This window comes from Lissotriton vulgaris, chromosome 11, assembly GCF_964263255.1.
Source record: "Lissotriton vulgaris chromosome 11, aLisVul1.2, whole genome shotgun sequence".
NCBI classification, from domain to species: Eukaryota; Metazoa; Chordata; class Amphibia; order Caudata; family Salamandridae; genus Lissotriton; species Lissotriton vulgaris.
Window position 1 is genome coordinate 1,009,585,354 of NC_141699.1, and position 20,565 is coordinate 1,009,605,918.

General features: G+C 40.1%; 1 protein-coding gene across 1 annotated transcript in view; it reads left to right on the plus strand.

Annotated features, from left to right (window-relative positions):
- The window catches only part of LOC147683931 (transient receptor potential cation channel subfamily V member 6-like), a 176,561-nt gene that overhangs the window by 94,096 nt on the left and 61,900 nt on the right, over positions 1 to 20,565 (plus strand). Inside the window, exons 7-10 of the mRNA XM_086944922.1 lie at positions 740 to 946; positions 5,859 to 5,945; positions 6,048 to 6,124; positions 20,296 to 20,461. Coding sequence (XP_086801048.1) covers positions 740 to 946; positions 5,859 to 5,945; positions 6,048 to 6,124; positions 20,296 to 20,461 — 537 coding nt within the window. The remainder of the gene's footprint in view (positions 1 to 739; positions 947 to 5,858; positions 5,946 to 6,047; positions 6,125 to 20,295; positions 20,462 to 20,565) is intronic.

Here is a 20,565-nt window from a genome sequence, read left to right on the forward strand (position 1 = left end):
CCCTTTCACGTGTTAGGCTTAGGTCAGGCACACTGGGGTAGGCTTAGTTAGAAGCACCAGTTGAGTATGTTAGCCTAATGTATATATGACTGTATATATGTTTTATTACTTTTAAACCATTGTATGGCTAAGAAACCATATCAATGCTTTTACAGTTCTATTTCGCAATACTTATCTTACTGTACGTACTTTTTATAATAACAATTATTGCAATTGTGGCAATACATTTCTCTTGTACGAGAAGAAAGACTGTTCAATAAATGTTAACCTTTTATTGACAAACGCCCGTCTCTCTATTCTCTACATCTCGTGAAAATAAACTGCACTAGACTGACTGAGTGAAATACATGTCTATTGTTTCACACGACCCTAGAGATTGACTCTTGATCTGAGGAGCAAAGTTGTCATGTTGCACGGTTGTTGGAAAGCTGAATCCCTTCTTGTCTGTGCCAAGGAAGCTGATCACTTCTTATGCAGAGAAGAAAGTTTCCAGTGACCTCTGAGCTAGTTGGTAACACAACCCAATTAAGTTTAGCATAGTCAGTGGAGGCCTGGAATATCCGCAGTTCCACGTCGATACTACTGTTTATGTTATTCCAATGCGCAGGGCCTAGTGGGAAACTAGGAACTACACTACAAGCCGCTGATGATGGAATTCACTACTCAACTGTTTGTAATGTTTGATCTTGCATGCATTGATGAATCTGCATTATTGTAAGTGATTTTCTCTTGTTTAAAGGTCAGGAAACTTCTCAGTGTCACTCCAGTCAAGGAATTGTTGAATGAAAAATGGAGATCTTTTGGGCACAAAAACTTCATGGTGTGGATGTGCTGCTACATTCTGTACATTGTGATATTTACTGCTATCAGCATGTACCGCCCATTGGAACCAATACCTCCAGAAGAAAGCGATAACATGACTATCATGAGACTCAAACCCCTTACAGTGAGTAGATGCAGTCTAAGTGGTGGTCATCTTACATTATTTTATGTGTTGGGATATGATCTTTTTGGAAAAAAAAATTCTTTTACTTTGCATGAATATATTGAAACAATGGTATATATTTTAATAGAAACTACAGAGATGATAATAGGGATTTTTTTAGCTAATCTATTTTTTAAAAAGGAAAATAAAAGTGTAATAGTGAGAGGCAACAGTAGCCTATGATGTATGAAGAAAATATGGAAATGTACAGGTCGTTACGTGTACTTTCAGAATGTGTAATATTATAATGGGTTACATATCATTGAAACCGTTTCTGAGGTGGATAGGATATGACGCAAAACAGGTTTCTGTGTTTCAAGTGCATTCCATCAATTAGCTTTATATATGGAGCTAATGAGCTCTAGACAGACTAGTAGAATTTCTAAGCCGTAAGATTGTGGTTTTTCCCTTTCATGCTCAGGATTTGGCAAAGTTAAATGACAATGGCTGCAAAACATTATTGTTCAATTGTAGGTGATTTTTTCCTAGGAAGCTTTAAGGGATCCCTGATCCCTTAATATGAAAAGTATAATTCAGCAGACATTATTGTATGCAATAAAATGTCATGATCCCTAAAGTTCACTATTGTTGCTTTTGGTATGGGGTTTGATGTGCATCCACCAATCTCCACCTACACTATACAGGCAGTGAAAAGAACAAACTCAAACTTATGTGATCTGGTAAAGAGAAATGGGGCATTGTGGTGAGAGAGAAGAAACACTATGTTCATTTCTTGTATGTTCAGAATAATGCTCTCTTGTCAGATAGAGAAAGGAAGCAGCTGTGGTAGTGCTTACAGAGCGGTATGTGTGTGTGTGACTAGTGTTGCACACAAAGACTAAGGGCCAGGTGTACAACACTTATTAGCATGTGCAAACGGGTCTTAGACCCATTTGCGCACGCTAAAGAGCATGGCCCCATGTACAAACAGTATTTTGTGACTCGCAAATAAATTGCGACTCACAAAATACTGTTTTGCGACTCGCTATTAGGAAGGGGCGTTCCCTTCCTAATATCGACTGCAAAGCTGGGTACCAATGTTTTGCGACCGCTTCAAGTAGGTGGTAATGCTTTCGCAAATGGGAAGGGGTCTACAGGGGACCCCTTGCCCTTTGTAAAAGCATGCAATCTTATTTTTTAAAGGCAGGCAGTGGTCACAGGGACCGCTGCCTGCCCTTAAAAAATGAAACTAAAACGTTTCATTTTTTCTTTTTTAAATACATCCCGTTTTCTTCTAATGGAAACGGGCTGCATTTTAAAACAAAACTGCTCTATATAAAAGCAGTCCCAGACATGGTAGTCTGCTGAGCCCAGCAGGCTACCATCCCTGTGAATGCCAGTCCTTCCCAATGGGCTTGCAAATTGTGAGAGGCTCATTACTATTAATGAGCCTCACAATTTGCGACCCCATTGGGAATCGCAAACAGTGTTAAACACGCTGTTGTATATGCCAAATAGCACCTAGCAAATTGCGTGTCGCAAATGCGATGCAATTTGCAAGGCGCTATTTGGCAGGTCGTACATCTGGCCCCAAATATATATGTGTGATTATGATTACGGATACTGAGGAAGACTATTGACACGTAAATGCTCACCTGATTCTCTGACTGGAAATGCTGGTAACAAATACAGGAAATACCCACGAGCCGGAAACACCAGGAGACACTCCTGATAGAGGTGTGGCTGTTGGTTGATGAAATCCTGAAGAGATGGTCCGACACTGAGCTGTTATCCAGGTAAGTCATAATGAGAGGAAGGAAACTTAAGAGGAGAAAGGAGATCAAAACAAAGGTGCAGGAATAGCAAAACAGCTTATGGATTGATTGAGTGGGAACCACTTAAATAAGCAGTTACTTGGAAACATGTTCCTCTGATCTTAAATTAGCCTGGAAGCACCATTTGCATCCTGATTGGTCCATCATTTCAGCCTGTCATGGACAACCCTCAGCTTGCGTCTCAGCCCCAGCTGCCATTGTACAGACTTTCACAATTTTCATGTAGTAAAACGTGACCTTTTGGCTTGTATCACCATTGTTTCTGTACGATGTGCAATAATATGCTTTGTGGCTAGTTTTTATTCTTCTCAGGCAATGACAAAACACTAATAATAGCCTGTTTTTATATAGACCTCTAAATTACACTTTTGCCATTTCTAAGCACTGTAAAGGACAGGTGTTACTATTACCCAATTAAATGGCATTCATTTTAACAACCATGGTGGGGTTCATAATAATGACTTGAATGGAACTCTAAATGCCAGTGGTGCCAAATTTTTACCCACTGAGACATTCTACCAGCATTAAAATGTATGTAAAATAACATATTTTGAAAAGTTGGGAGATCTGAGAATCAAAATTGCAGGATTGGTATCTTTCAACTGAGGAAAGGTTTGAGGGAATACTCTGTTTTAAGTTTGAGAATGCTTCTTAGAGGTTATGGCTTCAATGGGTACATGTTTCCTATACCCAGAACGTTGGCTGAAGTAGGCCATTGACATTGAAATACTTCTTGCCTCTGAAGTTTAGGCTTCCTGAAATCGTATGTTAAAATATAGAAATCTGCAGCACTAAGGACAACAAAGTCCATGTGTGTGTATCACACAGCCACAGTCACTATACTACATATTTTACTTTGTGTCCATATTTCTCCTTACTTTTCCTCTCTACATTCGGGGATTCTATTTTGCTTTCGTTCCTTCTATCTCAGCCATACGTTTGCTCCATCAAGCAATCATCCAATAAAAATGTATTTTTTAGTATTTATCTGTGCTTTATTTTACTTCAGTTTCATCTGTTTAAAGCTTTTTAAATAGTTTTATTGCTTTACCTAAAAATTCAGAATATACCCAAAGGTATATACGGTTTCCGGAGTGGGTTAAAATTCCAGAGCTCATCTAGGACCCTAAGCAACCATTTTTCACACGTACTCACGGGGCTAATGTTAGCCACTTACCATCACTGCCCGACTGTGTAGGATTAATGGAGAAGAAAGACAGACAAGAGGATTGCTGTTGGTCAGGCCATACACAAAGCACTCCAATTGGAGCATTCATTAAACTCAATAAAAAGTCACGCGCAGCCAACTCAGCAACACATAATATCAGTGATCATACAATCAAGGTGTTTGATGATGCTGACGCGCACACCACACATTACTGAGCATACATAGGAGTCTTATATCTTTACAGGTGTTGAACTTACTGATTTTTTTGGTGCTGATAATACACCAACAGAAGTTAGCCATCACTGGGAGGAGGAACACATCAGCCCAGAAATATAATGTCAATAGGATGTGTAAAAAAACTAAATTAAAAAAAAAAGAGGTCTGTGCTCACATGACAAGGCAGCATAACCTAATCCGAGATAGAAGAAGGTAACACTGGTCTAACGCTATGGGTCACACAACCTCTGGGAGCACCCTTAATTTGAGTCAGCCCATCAGTATTCTATTATCATCCAGTCCACTCTTATGTGCCATTGAAAATGGTGGACATTGAACTGCATAAAAACCTTGTAACCAGGAGCGGCCCATTAGGTGAGAGCGTTGGGGCAGTGGAGCCAGGTTGGAGGTGTGGTGGGTGGAATTCAACAGACAACCACAAGCGAAAATTAAATAAATAATTAATTTTCCCTTGTCTGTCGAAATTCCCGCCTCACCGCTCTTACCTGCCCCGGCCGCGCCTGCTTGTAACATTAATTCTGTATCATCAAGGTAATTTACTAGTGATATATATGTTAGAAACAGTAACTTTTGGCTCATATTCCAGCTGTTGGGTCACCTTCTAGACTGCTGTTTGTTTGTTTGTTTAGTTTTAATCTGCAGACTTTATACCTGTGCAGCCTCCCTCTATCTATGGTTTTCTTCAGGAATGCACACAATTTCTTGGATTGGAACTTGTCAGAGTCCTCTGGAATAGCTTAACCAAACATGATAGGAAAGTCTTGCTACTTTTTCTGAACTTCTTAGCAAAAAGAATATTTGGGGCAAAGTCAGAAATAAAGTTTTGAGTTCATAGAGGCTAAAACTGACCTCTTAAACCATTGAAATTTTCTCTTAATGTTTCAAACCTTTATTGAGAAACGTGTCATTGTCAGTCTGTTTCTGTTTGAAAAGTGTTCACTTGCTCTCATTACAGACTCTTCCATGTGTCAGACATTGTTTTGGCTGAAAATAGGGATATGTGGTTGGCTAATTTGATGTGTTTTTTCATCAAAAACACAGTTTTAGAAATTATTTTTCAAAATTATTTTTATGTTTTGGTATTAAAGAGTTTGCATCTGTGTGGGACCTAAACTCAAGCCTCATACGTCCATCTAAAGTCTTTTGTGTTAGGTATTGGTTGTGTCTATTCTCCCATGATTATGCTAAATTCTTTAGAATGACTTAAGGTAATACCTCCTGTCAGCCAATGCAATCAAGACAAGCATTGTACATCTCCTCTACAAAGGTCTGTTTTCTCACACACAAGGAAGAACTGTCTCCAGAAATTAACAGAAATCTAATTGACTGTAAATGTATTCTGATGGAGCAACGTTAACACGTCTTTATCAATCATATCCCATTTTCCCATTATATTAAGATCCTGTGCACCAAAAATATCTAAATTATTTTCTTACAAACATTCCCAAACTTCTAAGCAAAGATTTTTTTCAGCCTGTACTCACTTTACTCATAGATACTTACTGTTGCTGAACTGTTTACTTAATATTATTTTGCCCATTTCTTTGCTTTTCAAAAGGGTAACCTTTCCAGAAAGTGTACAGGCATGACTGGGGTTTTCAGCTGTAATATCTAGTTTAAGTGGAGTATTGTTTAAGATTAAGCCTTAAGTGTTATTTGCCATGTTGACCAAGATATGCAACATTTTTTCTAGGCGTCATATGTAACAAACGAAGACTATTTGAGACTAACTGGAGAATTGATAACTGTAGTTGGAGCTGTCATAATACTATTCTGTGAGGTAAATACTTGATTAAAATAATATTGAAGGCACAAAGATAGATCTGTCATTGTCAGAAACATTTCACACTGATATCTTACAAAATATGTTACTTATTTTCAGCTTCCCCATCTCATCAAAATTGGACCAAAGCACTACATTGGACATATATCTGTAGGAGGACCATTTTCTTTACTAATGTACGGTAAAAGTATCACCTTATTTAAATGTTATCTTTTGTACAAGCCAAAAAAAACTTTTCAAAGTTGGATACTGAGTTGCAAAATACCATACATGAGTAACAGTACCTTGACCCCCTTAGACCAACACATTTTGTTTGGGGCATGTTCCCCGATAAGGGGAGCAATGCAGGTTTTTGAAACAAAGAGAATGTTCAATTATTTGATATTGAAAGGATCCTAGAGCAGACTGCACTCTGGCTCTGAACTCCTGTTGGTAGTTGTTGTTTCAGTTTGGCTTTATGAAGTGGATAATGTGGGAAAGAGTCATCCTTTGGTAATATTTGTAAAACTATCTTCATCATCTAATGATTATATATTATAATTTGGATATTTTGAATTCTGCAAATGACAATAGGAATGTTAACCATCCTTTCCATAAGTTTAAATCAAGAGGTAAAACACATGAGGGTTGTGGGCCAAAATAGACTAAAAAGTCTGAAAAAGGGAGAGCAGCTCCTTATGAAAATAGGATGATTAAAATACGGCTGATGACCCAATACCCAGCCAACAAACGGATCATCTCCAGCCATTCGGACATGTCGGTTTCATAAACCTCAAATGTTCAAAACACAAACAAGCAAAACAAGAAAGAAATGTTAGCAGACAAATCAAAATAAGGGGTACTATCCTGGTGACTGATATTCCTGTAGAATATCTCCAAAGTGCCTCCTATACCAACAAGGCTTTATCCCAAGAATTAGGGCATTATCAGGGGCATTGGCTAACTGGAGTGCAGCAAGCATAGGGCCCCCAGGCCTAGAGAATGAGGGGTCCACTGCACCCGAACAATAGGTAATTTATTGTCACCAAACCAAGAGATTGGGGCCTATTTTTCTTGCTTGCTTTAGGACCCATGGCCTCTTTGCTACAACACTGGACATACTATATTTAATTTAATAAAACAAAATGCTCTTTCTCATCCCTAAATGTAACAAGCCCCCATGCCCTCCCCTAAATACATTTCACTCACCAGGATCTGTTATAATCTTAAAGATTTAGTCAATAGTCCCCACCACATTAGTTCATCCTGCCTGAGGAAGCAGTACAGTTCCATATTCCCCAATCCACCCTTCAAAACGGTTGAATAAATGCTTGCAAAATGTTTTGACAACTACATAAAATATAGAGGCTGGCTATTGACTGAAATATCTTTTGCCTTTTTTTATAGATTCAGACAGTGGTTCTGAAACTTTTTCGGCCCGCTGCTCCCTTGACCCATTATCCATTGCCCGTGGCTCCCCACTGTTACTTTTTTGGGAGGGTGGGGTGGTGTAAACCCCGCCTAGGGAGTACTTGCATTTTTTTGTCCGTGAAAATTATTGGGATGAAGCTGATGAAGGTATTATAATTTTATGCGCAGGGTGTTTCGGATTACTAAGGTGGCGCCTCTAATAAAATATTCCTAGGTACACTTCTTTGCTCATGCCTTTTTTAGAGTAGCTTCACAAACCTTTTTATCCCACTTACAGTGCTAGATAGCACCCCTATGCATGTAGGCCCCATTGCCAAAGTGTTTGTGCGCTTGAAGAATATTTGCATGCACTTCCATTTCTACCCATGTCATTCGTGCCAGCACACCTGTCTCAGCAGTGTGACTCACAATTTTTTAAACCACATACAGGTTTATTTTTTGCTGTCTCCCTTCTAAAATTGCTGCCTCCAAATCAATGCAAGTAAAACATATTCCTCTAATTTTTTTTAAACGTCCCTCTTTCTTTCTTCCAAATGTTGGCATTATGCCGTATATGGTGTTTTACTTCCATGTGCTCAAGGAGAGAGCCGGCCTGTATGGAAATGTGAGTGCACTGAAAGAAATGTGTACTGGAAGTACCTGTGATTCAAGTACAAATGTCAATACGTTATAATACTTAGTGTGTTTAATAGACAGGACAAGTGTTCTTTCCTCATAACTTTCATTGGTGTAAAATGTATTTGGAGAAAAATTAAATTATTAACAAGTCTAACAAAATAAATCAAGCCTCTTCCGCTTACTTTGGGAGTGTTGGTACATGGGGATCCAGTGAAAATGGAGGTCATCTCCCTCGACACGCTTGATTAAGCACTACCTTTATAGCTTTAGGCATGTCATTTACAAATCATCAACATCATGCGTATAAGTCTAATTAGTTTAACTGAAGCCAACAGACCCTTCAATATTAAATACATTAAAGTGCTTGGTGCTTGGCTCCCTTGGCTAGGTTTGACGACTCCCTAGGGGGAGCCACAGTGCATATTGTTTGAACCACTGGATTAGGACAAAGGTCTGCCCCACTCATGGAATTTGTTACTGGGCCAAGATCTCCTCATAACACCCATACACATGTAACCTACATTGGACCAACTTTATTTCCATATTAACTCTCACAAACCATTTTGAATCATAACACTTAAAATGTTGTTCTAGCCATTTGCAACTAAACACCAACAGAACAGCACAATCTATCAAAAAAGGCTCCCCCAGTCCAATTGATGGACTTGTTCTTGAAAGGTCTCCCAGGTAAGGAGTGTGGCTCTATACAGATCTGAATGACATAACTGAGCTATTTTTGCATTATTCTGTGACTTGCTTCTGCAACCACTTTACCAAGGCAGGAAGGCACTCTGCACTTTCCCACGCATCCCTTTCTAATGGTGTTACCCACTGTGTGAGGCACTTTATGATTTTACTGCCCCCTTCTAAAGTGCAAATATAGATTACTGGTAGACCCTAATCCTTCTCTCATTTGAGTTCACCTGCAGATATTTGACACTTTACTGCACTCTAACTACCTTAGAGCCTCCCAATTTTCTTTGACCAGCACTGACACATCATTGCTGCTGTTACAATGTTTGGATCCTTGTACTTCTTCTTAAGTACTCAGAGATTACGCATTTGGCTTGCTTATCACATCAGATGCTAATTTTGCATCTAGATTCCAAGACACTTCTCACTGTTTTCGAGAGATTCGGGCTTAAAGTCACAACAATAATAATGTGGTTTGACAAAGACTCACCTGAATACCTGAAGTCCCAAGATGCCGTTCTGCCTTCATCTGCAGACTGTCACCTGAAAAGGGGAAAGAAGACATTGTGTCAAAACGGGAAAAAGACTACCAAGAGAAAACAATGAAAAAAAGAGTAAAGGACTAAGAGTGGATGAACAAACACAGAAAAAGGCTATGAAAACCCATCTCTATGAGAACTGAGGGTGAATCCAGAAGAGGCAGAGGAGAATGGTGCCAGCAAGCCAGAAGCTGTAGCACAGTTACATCCCACCAAAAATGGCCACCAACTCCAGAGACCGATGCACTCCTGAGGAAAGAACCTGATGATCCAAATGTTCACAACCGAGGCGAGGAAGGAGTTATGGTCCCAATTTTTGATGTCTCAGTCCCTCCATGGAGGGTCATGGCTACCCTGGTGTGTAACAGGACCACAAATAACAGGGGCTGGTGTGAGGGATGGAGCTCTCAAACACAACCTGGGGCAAGGGACCAACTTGAAAGGAGGGAAGAAACCTTAATAAGCCTTGAAAGTACTGAGGGGAGAGAGAAAAGTATTCAGGTGAAAGAAGGGGAACAGGGGCCCACCTGCGATTAAGAAGAAGTGGTAAGAGACTTCAAACGTCAAAGAAACTAGGTCTCTAAAAACTAAAGCAAAGGGAGTTTAAAAGACATGAATAAATAGGGAAAAAGAGAGGTAACCCAGGTAAGGGCTGGATAATGAGAAACAACATGGAGAAAGACAGGACAAACTTAATCGCAGTATTTTACATATGCGTTTTTCTAGCATAATCCTTTACTTTTATGCTGTGGTAGCAGAGGTGGCACCAACAGGAAAGATGTATCAACCACTAACAGAAGTTCTACAGCAAAAGAGGAAATACAGCATTATTTATGTATCCCCAGCAGGAACCCAGGGAATCTAAGAGAGACACTAGAAATATTTGGGTTGCTATCAGTTAGACTAAGCAGCTGAAGCTTAAAATTATAATTATTTTTCCATAAAGTATCCTCGTGTTACTGCCCTCCTTTTGATGGACCAGATTTCCTCACCTCTACACATGGGTAGCTAAGATAACCTTATTATCAAAGAGCATATAGGTCTTAGGTGTTCCAACAAATTCAGAAAAACATTAAGAACTACTGGAATAGATTTTTCCACATCCAGACTCACCTGAGAGATAGTTGGATGTTATCTATTTTATGGCTCATTATAGAACCTTCAATGCTTGCTCAGATGACATTTTCTGCATCTGTTACAATTTGTAGAGCCAGTCATCTACCAGCAAGACAAGACCCTAAAGTCATCCACCTTGGTCCATAATGCCAAATTGGCTATTACATAGTTTATCTGGCTACTATGAAGGTAGGTATTGAATGCAGGTCTTCCTAGCTAGTCATGATCAAATAGATTGCTGCATGCCCTCTACCCTTTGACATTGTCAACTTTGCTAGTCTTTTGCTTGCCACTTTCATCTTCGAGTACAGGGTCTCCATTTGTGGGTATGTTCCATGCTTCATCTCTAAGTTTAAGACTTTCATCATGATGTAATTTATGTTGGAGGTCTACATTAAAATCAATTGCTATTATTAAGGGGCCAAAGTCACTCCATGTGGGGTTCTCAGAATCCAGTACCAATAATGTCATATCATTTCTTCTGATATGCCAAAGTTATAGCATCAAATCCCTTAAGAATTCAGTCTATGCCATCCAACCTAGACACTAGTATTTCTACAAATACTTAAAGTACTCAAAACTTTATTATTTTATAATTCTGTTGTCCTTCTGTGGCTTCTTTTTGCTCATCTAGCTCCAGGGAACCCCAGTTGTGTTTGAGCGCTTTATAAGTAAAATTATAATAACAAAAAGGATATTCTCTCTCATCACCGAGCTACATTACTTGACCCCACTTAACCAGTGAATCATCTTATTTGTTAAAAAATGTCTTATACTTGCAGCTTCCCTTAGTTAGGGGCTACAAGCCTGCCACTATAATTACACGGGTCCCCAGAGCGTCATAATGTCTTCTGCTTCATTTCCTATTGTATTGTTATAGTCTTTTTTCTGTGTCTGTTAGCCTCTCTTGCTTCTAATTCCATCACAGATATATATATTTGACCCAATCACTGTTTGGAATGGTAGCCACAGAGGACTCATTGCTGAACCTTACATGCTCCATGCCCAGTTGACTGGTATTTTCATTGACATTGATAAACACCCTATCCACTTCTACATTGTGATCCCTTAAGTTGAGTCCACTTTCATTCGATTCAGGTGATGATCCACTTGATGTATACCAGATGGTTTAGGTGGGCCATAGAGTATCCAAGGACCATTTTGGTGTCCTTGTTCCACACAACTTTTAACTTTTCACCATTTTCTGTATAATTAAATCCCTTGGAGCCAAAGAGAACTGAATTACATGTTAAATTTTCACGAACATGGGACACACAAAAGCAGCCAAAAGCTCAAGCTGCCTGGTGTCCACTAGTCACATTTCACAAATGACAGCTTGAACAAGCAGTTTCAAAAGTCATTTCTTTTGGTGAAAGAATCCAGATTTAAAGCAAAATAACTACAAGAATACATTTTAGGCAGGTAGACAGAGAGGTACACAGGGTGGTAATCGGGAGAGATGATAGAGCGATATATAGGGGACGAGCTAAAGATGTATATAAAGGCAGATAATTGTGGAGTAGGGATAGATAGAACAATGCTGAATTAAAGAGCATCATGAATAGAGAGGAAGGGAAGCTGAAACAGAGAATGAAAGGATGAGCAAAGATTAAATTACTTTGTGAGGGGTATTGTGGCTCTGGGCGATTTAACTTTGCCCATGCCATCAAACGGCTCTACTATTGCATGTAGTTGCAATGTCATAACAAGTAGACATGCTCTCATGATGAATCAAAGACTCAATTAATCTAGATTACTAGCCACCCATAGACAATTTGTAACACTGAAGGGCATTTATCTGAGAAAGAATGCTCACTATGACAGCTCTTCACTTACTTACCTATCAACTTTAATCGATGCAAATTTAGTGGCACAAATATGGAAATTAAGCTAAATTTTTGTGGCACTTCATTTTACTAATAATCATTCATTTTCTGCCTTAAATCAATGGAAACTGTTTTAGTAGAGTATTCCACTTTGAAATAGGCAACCTCGGATATGGAACAGAGGAAGCAACCCACAGGTGAAGGCTGTTATCCCTTGGAAATGCAATCCTCCATTTTCTTTAGTATAGGTTCTGAGAAGCCTATCAAAAATGGCCTGGCAGCATCCCATAGGAAATGGCATTCCAGAACCTACAAACCAGGCGTCAGGCTTTCTGTGTCTCAGGTCATTTACTTTCCTTCCAGGCGTGTGGATCTCAGCCAATGGGTATCGACTGAAGGAATTACCATCACAAAACCAGGTTCTGTGGGCCAATTTGGCGGACTGTCGAACTGCCACAAATATGGTTTCTGGCTAAACCCAATGGTCACTCTAACATACTTAAATCTATTTATGCTATTAATTAACAGTTGCAGGCAATGGGTGGCAGTTTGTGGGAAATCAAGCAAACCTGGGGTTACACTATAGCCTGCGTCATGGTGCGAGGTAAATCGTCATGTATTCATCAGCAGGTAATGACCCGCTAACGTGGCATTCCCAATCAGCTGGTAGGCCCGGCAAAAGCGTGCACATCAAGGTGCAGCAGCCGGGAGATAAAGGGGGTGACGTTTACCATGAGTCAGCTCTTAGCAGTGTCGGCTGAAAACAAATCCGAGTGCCTATGGCTTCCCGGCCTTATTCGATCAGGAAGGAATGTATACTCATAAAAACAAATTCCCAAGATAATAAAAAATGCCGGTAGTAGCAACAATGTATAATTAATATGGTGATCACTGAATAAATCAAAAATGATCTTTTACGGAATGGACTTTGGAAAAAGCTTATGTGGAAACTGCTGATTCTTAAATACACAGGGACTGATGGAATGAGTAGGGGAAAGATATACAATTCCAAACATGAAACATAAGGACATTACAGTTTGTACAGTATTCTAAAAGGTTTATTATATGTAAGTAGAGAAAATTCAAACCACACATCGAATGCAGACATCTGCTGTGATTAACGATGCATAGTAATGTGGTCGCACAGTGCTGTTGACACAAATGCAAAAAACAAGGCATCTTGTTTTTGAATGATCCATAAGGTGGTCTTGACATAGGAAAACACAAATTCTAAACATTTTTCAATGCTTGTAATATTGTAACATCCATGCAGGCAAGTGAAGAATTACAATTACCGTAGAAATGTACAACCTTACAACCTTACCTTTTCCCTACATTCTTTCAATTTTGCGGGCACTTTTGTAAAAATTGCGCCATTTTTACAAAAGTGATGATTTCCCGGGCACTTTTGTAAAAAGCGGGGTATTTTTACAAAACTGCTGATTTCGCGCAAACCGCGAAATCCTGGAGGGTCTGATAAATTAGACCTTAAAAGCACATCAAAGAAGATACATAAAAAAAGATACATAAAAAACACAATACAATAAAAGTCCCATAACATTGACAACAGTACGTATTTTAAATAACTGTTCACCTCATTTCTAGTTAAATTTTAATCTATCACCTCGATCAGCTTGACCCGCTAAAATTCTATACATGCAATCTAAAATGTGTGTTCGGGAGTGTAAAAACCTAAAATCTGGGTCTGCCATACATTCCTATTGTAGTGTCCTATATTGATTCATGTTAATGTAATTATTAATAGAGTTCATATTTTAATATTTTTTATGTGAAAGGTGAGTTGATTTAAGAGACATGTATCCTATGATCACTTATCCATTTCCATACAGAGTTATTCGTGTCGCCTATCAAAATGTTCTCCAAACATAAAAAAAACGCTCCATAAAAAAACTTGACCTTCTTATACAATGGTGAGCAGTGTCTGTAAAAGAGGTACGCCGGACGACATTAGGTAATAGATAGAAACTGTAAAAGGCCTAAAATATAATGTTTCCTCCACTTTTCATACAATTTACAAAAGAGTACAACTGAGTGTGTTTATTGTCGCAGGGGCATTTACATAAATTAGCGGACAAATCATTGGCTACGGGGAAGCTAGCCATTCGATGAAAGATGTCATTCTGAAGCGAGTCAGGATGAATGAATACCTTTGGTTAGGTACAGCTATCAGGTAATATTGCAAGTCGTAATTAGTTAGAATAAGCTCATTCTTTAGAACAGTGGGCTTAGATAGTTCGACAGACACCCTTAGCCTATCTAGGCACGTTAAACATTCCATAGCAAAGAGTTCTTATGCTCCTTTGTAATATTTGCCGTACTACATGCATTTTTGTGTCCAATTTTCATGTACTGATTATGAATTTTATATAGTTTGATTATTATAATTGTGTGTCATTGAATTATTTTTTTATTCTTATTATGTGGTTTGACCTCGTGGTCACATTTTACATGTTGTTTTTATACAAGTACTCATTAAAGATATATAGTTTATATAGATATTGTTAAATTGTTTGATTATTCCTACTTGATTATTGATCCATCCCGAGTGTTCACAGTGTACATTAGACGTCCTGGGATTTTCCTCACACTAATATGGTGAAAAACCACCTGAGCAAGGTCTTTAGAATTTAAGGTAAGAGCTCATCACAATAGGCTGATCTGGTCTGTGGATGAGGTGCAGAGAGGTTGCAATAAACGTGAAGTGAAGGTAAAAAAATCATAATGCTAAAAATCCAAAGGAAGTCCTCTACTTTTGGGACAGGAGGTAGCAAACGCACAACAATAACACAGAAACACCCACAACGAAACACCGATATAGAGAGCATTGTAGCAGCTGAATGTTGTGATCGAAGTCCACAAGTAGAAAAGATTACAGCCTTGATTAACATCATTAATCAGCCTCCATTAGGAGAGAATAATCAATCTCATCCCACATTCCAATACTCAAGGAAGCATGCATACCTACAGCTTCAGAGGAAAATACTCACATGGCGGCACCAGCAGCCACTGATCTCTCCCTCTCGGCTTTGCAGAAGAAGATTGCATCATATGACTCTACATCTAATTTAAGACATGGTGCATTTCCATGTTGGCAAATACTGTGCAGATCAGACTGCCTTTGATATTTTAAACTGATCCGTGGTTTATTAAGACATTTGAGGGAGATTCCAATGTGTCAAGTGTCTGGAAGGGGACTGTTGCACAACAATATGGTGTGTTGCAACAATTGTCAGTATGTAGTGTGGTATGCATATCTGGAGTGAAGCTCATTGGCTGGGTGACATTCACACTGAAATGTGGCTATCTGAATTTCTGCAAAGAGTGTTGACACATGCCATAGTTCATTTGAATATTTACCTGACAACCATCCATGACCTTGGTATCTGTTTGCTTGTCTTTCATGTTTAACAATGTGTCAGAGTCAAATTGTGCTGTGCATACCATGTAAAATAGTGACAACTATGTAGAGTATTGCATATGTTTTTATCTGACATGGTTAGCTCCTGAAGGAGTGATGGGCCTTGCCACCACAGTGCCCTCATTGCCTCTATGTCAGTGGCAATAGCAAAATTGGACTCACTCCCCATGTGTGATAAGACAACGCACACATACCATAATAGACCCCTAAGTGCCAAACAGGGCTAGTTCCTTTTAAGTCTACAAGACTGGATGCAGAGACAAAATACCATGGTGAAAAAAGCTGCTTTACCCAAAAGGCAAACCAACTATTGATTGAGACCCTTAAGTCCAGACAGATGGCAATCATGGTCCTATTATGAGCCACAATCTGTGACAGTGATGAGAGCAATTAAGGTGCCCCTAGCTGTCCTATTAGTAAGGTTGGTTACCCTGTGGAACCGCCTTTCTCCAGAAACCCTAGATTAATTCCTTGACGGTAAGCGCAAATACTTTAGAGGTAAAACATAATGCCTATTTAAAGACAGGGAATCGAAAGGTGCAGGAAAGTGGACTATTATGCAGGGGGGGCTAGTTAGGCTTCACTATGATATACTCTCACAGTGCCCCAAAATTGATTTTTTGATTCACACTAATAAATTCCTAACTCATTCCTGGTGGAGTGGCATAGAGCAGTCAGGCTTCACTAGAGGAACGTGTTAAGAAATTCAGAGCCCCAACATGGACAATATGTAATTAACACTACTAGAAAAAAATCTGACACCAATTTACAAAAATAAAGCAAATTTTAATATATAAATTTAAACACCAAAAAGAACACAATCAGATTAATATAACCGGAGTTATGGATTTTTGAAGGATAAATAAATCAGTGCATTTCAACAAAACATTAACATTGCGGTCAATGGCAAAAAGTACTAGTGGCAATCTGTCCCTTGCTGGACGAGTCCAGTGGAATCTACAGAGGGCTACGATGATGCGGGTCTCAGAAACAGGCCTCAAAAGTCAGTCAAATTATACCTGGCTCTTAGGGCCCAGATGCAAAAGGGCGCTGGCTGTCCCTGGTGCTGAAGCGCAATCCCCGGGAAAGCTGGTTTTAACTCTTCAACAGAGCTGTTGAGGAAACAGAAGCCAACATTTGACAGTGGCGCCATGGGGAGGTGAGTTGAAGGTACTGTCGAGTTCCTTCGAGGTGCAGCATCACACAAAGGTAGTGGTAGCCAGACTGGCCACCAATAAGCCTTGGCAGCAGCAAGCTCAGCGTGAAGTTAGTTTGACGTCCTGGAGGTGGGGGAAAGCGGTAGCCACCTAGAACTTGCTGAAAGTCAGGACTATGTTTCTCAAAATCCTCTAGACCTTTTGCTTTTGGGTGATCTCTCGGTGAGCCTGATGGCCAGTGAATCTTTGGTTTCTGAAGTGGTTGGTGCCTGCGAGTTGCAGGGGACTAGGGCCGCTAGTCCAAGGGAGTTCAGGAGTTGCCTCTGGCTCCCAGAGAAGTTCCTCGTGCTGGGGAAAGAGGTTTCTGGTCCAGGATGAGTTGCAGTTGAAGGGTGGTTGCTACAGGTGCAGAGATGTGCGCTCTTTGTTTGTGCAGTTTCCGAAGCCACAGACTCTAGTCTTGTCTCTTGCCTCTGTCATAAGCCGATTCAGATCTGAGTTTCTGCTGCCAAGGGTACCTCTTTAATCATAGATTGTGGGGCATTCGGGGTGTTTTTGCTTTTAATCAGTGGGCTACTAGCCCGATCGGCAAATCTGCCCCTGAGGTTACCTCATCTGGGAGGGAGGGATGTCACCTTGTCTACCCAGAACCCTTTATTCTACCACTTTTGAATGGCAAAATACTTTCTTGGCTGTACAGACCAGGTATCCCACCCTAATGGTGTGGCTAGCCTTCTGGGGCTGTACACCTCCTGACTACCTAATGTTCCCTCCTGTCCAGGAGCAAATGTGCCTGGAACCAAGGAGGTGGCACTGTCTTCGTCTGGGACACATCCTGGATGCATATCAGAGGTGGTGAAAGCTTTGAAGCTCACCGCCTTGATGTGACACTTCACTAGCCATCCTGTCAAGGAGGAAGTGTCACCTCCTTCCCGTCCAGGCCTATGTTTCTGACTCCTGGGAGCCTTCAAACATCCTACAGGGGGATCAGATTCCTGTCTTGGTGGCAGCACCTGTAGGTTGTCAACCAGGGCACAGGGAAGCTGGGGCAACCAGGTTGGCAACCTCGAAGGTAGCCACCTGGGTGCATGTTGTTTGATACCAAAGGTTACATATGTCAGTGGGACCATACTGAAACTAGCAGCCTTGGATGTCCATATTAGCCTGTGGCCCCCTGAGCACCTACAGTGGGCCTTAATGGAAAGAGGCTACTATAGAGATAGATAAGCTGGCTCTTATATGTCCACAACTTTAAAATAATGCACCCTGCGTCCTGGGCTCAAGAGGTTTACCTTAGGGGTGACTTACATTTATTAATAATAGTGCAAGGACCTTGGCACTCATAGTGAGAGCTAAGTTGAGTTTGAGCAGTTTGCCTTGCTCCTGTAGTCTGCAATGGCAGACCTGCTATCAACTGTTTAATTGGGTCACTCAGGATGGCAAAATCAGTGCTTCAGACCCTGGTGACCCTTTACTCCCATGCTCTGGGTACCGATTCGTACCACTTACCAGGAACTTATTAGGGAATTACGGCCACATGCATCATTGTTGCCGTTTGCGATTTCGTAATTGCGAAAATTAAGGAATCGCAATTAAGAAATCGCAAAAGGCTATGCATCAAGAAATCGCAATTTTTTTTGCGATTTCTAAAAATTCCTTAATTGCGATTCACAATTTGCGAATCGCAATTAAGGAATCCCTTCCCATTGATTCCTATGGGCCAAGAGGCCGATAGGAATCAATAGGAAGTCATTCTCAATTTGCGATTAGCAATTTACGAATCGCAAATTGAGAATGCAATTTCAAGGGTGCAGGGGGGGTCCAAAGAACCCCCCCTGCACCCCTGAAATATAACTTTAAGTGCATTTTGCACACACACATGCCCCCCAAGGGCATGTGTGTGTGTAAAATGAAACTTTCAAAAATGCACTTTTGTGCATTTTTGAAAGTTTTCGCAAATTACCATGAAGGTCAACTTCATGGTAATTTGCCTGTCCCTATTTGCGAATTCGCAAATTTAAAATGTTCAAATATTGCATTTAAGAAATCTCAAATTGCGATTTCTTAAATGCAATCGCAATTTTAGAAATCGCAACATGATTGCGATTTCTAAAATTGCAAAAAACAGGATGCATCCCAATTTTGTCAATTGCATTCGCCAACGCAAACGCAATTGACAATGATGCATGTGCCCGCTAAAGTCTTTGCCAATTGGGGTTTCCCATTCACATGTATCCATTTCAGGAAGAAAGCCTTGACCCTGGCGGTCTGGCTAGCAAGCTCCAGTGCACTTTCAGGGTCATAACCATCAGCACTGGAGAGCAATGTGTGGGGGTGACCATACCAAAAAAGGGCACTTCCCTACAAAAGTGGACGAATAAAAACAAAGTGCAATTATGATTGAGTAAAATATGCAAATATTATTAAAGAAAGCATGCATGCAATGCAAATCCCAAATTTAAAACCTTTTATACACCAATAAAGACTGACCAACCTGTTTCAGCACTGTATACATTAATCTAGATCATGCACATTCACCAGTACATAAACACTGTCATATTAGTCACTGGATTTGTCTTTAATTCACAGTGCAGTGACTGGGGGTGGAGTATGCTCAAAACACCATGTGTTTTTTGTTCAGACAGATGGTTCATGTTATAAGTGATAACATCAATGAGGCAACCTCCAGCTAAAGGTGTGCTATATATTCCACCCATCTGGTATATATGGAGCAGCACTAAACCATATACAGGATAACTGGATCATTCACTAACAGTACTAATAACATCATCTGGGCAATATCTTTAGTTCATGCATAAAATAATGAAGAAATAGAAGTTCATCAGTTAACTTTTGGTACATGTTAGGAGCTGTGTTGGGTTTTTATGCCATGTTGTTATTAACCCAGGACAATTTTTAGTTTGACGTAAAATCTTTTTTGGTTGAAATCTGAAAGTTATGTAGCAGATGGTGAATTATGTGGCAAGCAAAACAAATCAATAAGAACATGGAAAGTGCAGTGGCCCTGCCTATAATGCAAGTATATGCCACAAATGTATGACGGTGTTCCGCATGCGTTTATCAAGCATGCCTTGGTAACGTCGTCATTAGAACCAACGCGCCTTTAGAACGCATTTGTTCTGTATGCAAGTTGTTATAACGACTTGCCTCAGGGGGGTGCTGGGTTTTGTAATAGTTTAATTTACTATTCCAACTCTTGTTCTGCGCAACAACAGGGAAGGTGCTTGACTTTCATTCCAACACCATACCACCAATGCCCCCCTCCCCCCGCATGGAGTTCATTCTAACGACTTGGGTGCAGAATGAATGTGTGCTTAAGACGCGTTTGTTCTGTTGTTGGCGCTGTGAAGACACAGCGTGGTTGGGGCTTCGTCCTAAAAGATGTTTCCCATATGACACATCTAGTGCAGTCATGCATTCTGAGAACCTGAAAATTCTGGGCTTTTTGTCTGGTTTTTTTTAACTCATGTACGCATTGTTGAAAAACTAAAGGTAAATGTTGCATGAATTCTATCTTTACTTCCCCAGGGTGCTGTATTCTATACTGATCTTCTCCGTTGTGATAATGCGGTGCCTTCAGTGTGAAGCAGTAGATATCCCGCTTTCCATCGCCTTGATTATAGGGTGGTGCAACTGCATCTATTTCGCCAGAGGATTCAGGATGCTGGGCCAGTTTTCAATCATGATCCAAAAGGTGAGTGTCATGTTGCTTGCTCTCCATAGAACACCCAACACATCTGTGTGGGTCTCCATCACTTTTCTAGACTGCTGCTTTGGAAGAGAAGGCTGTACAAAAGG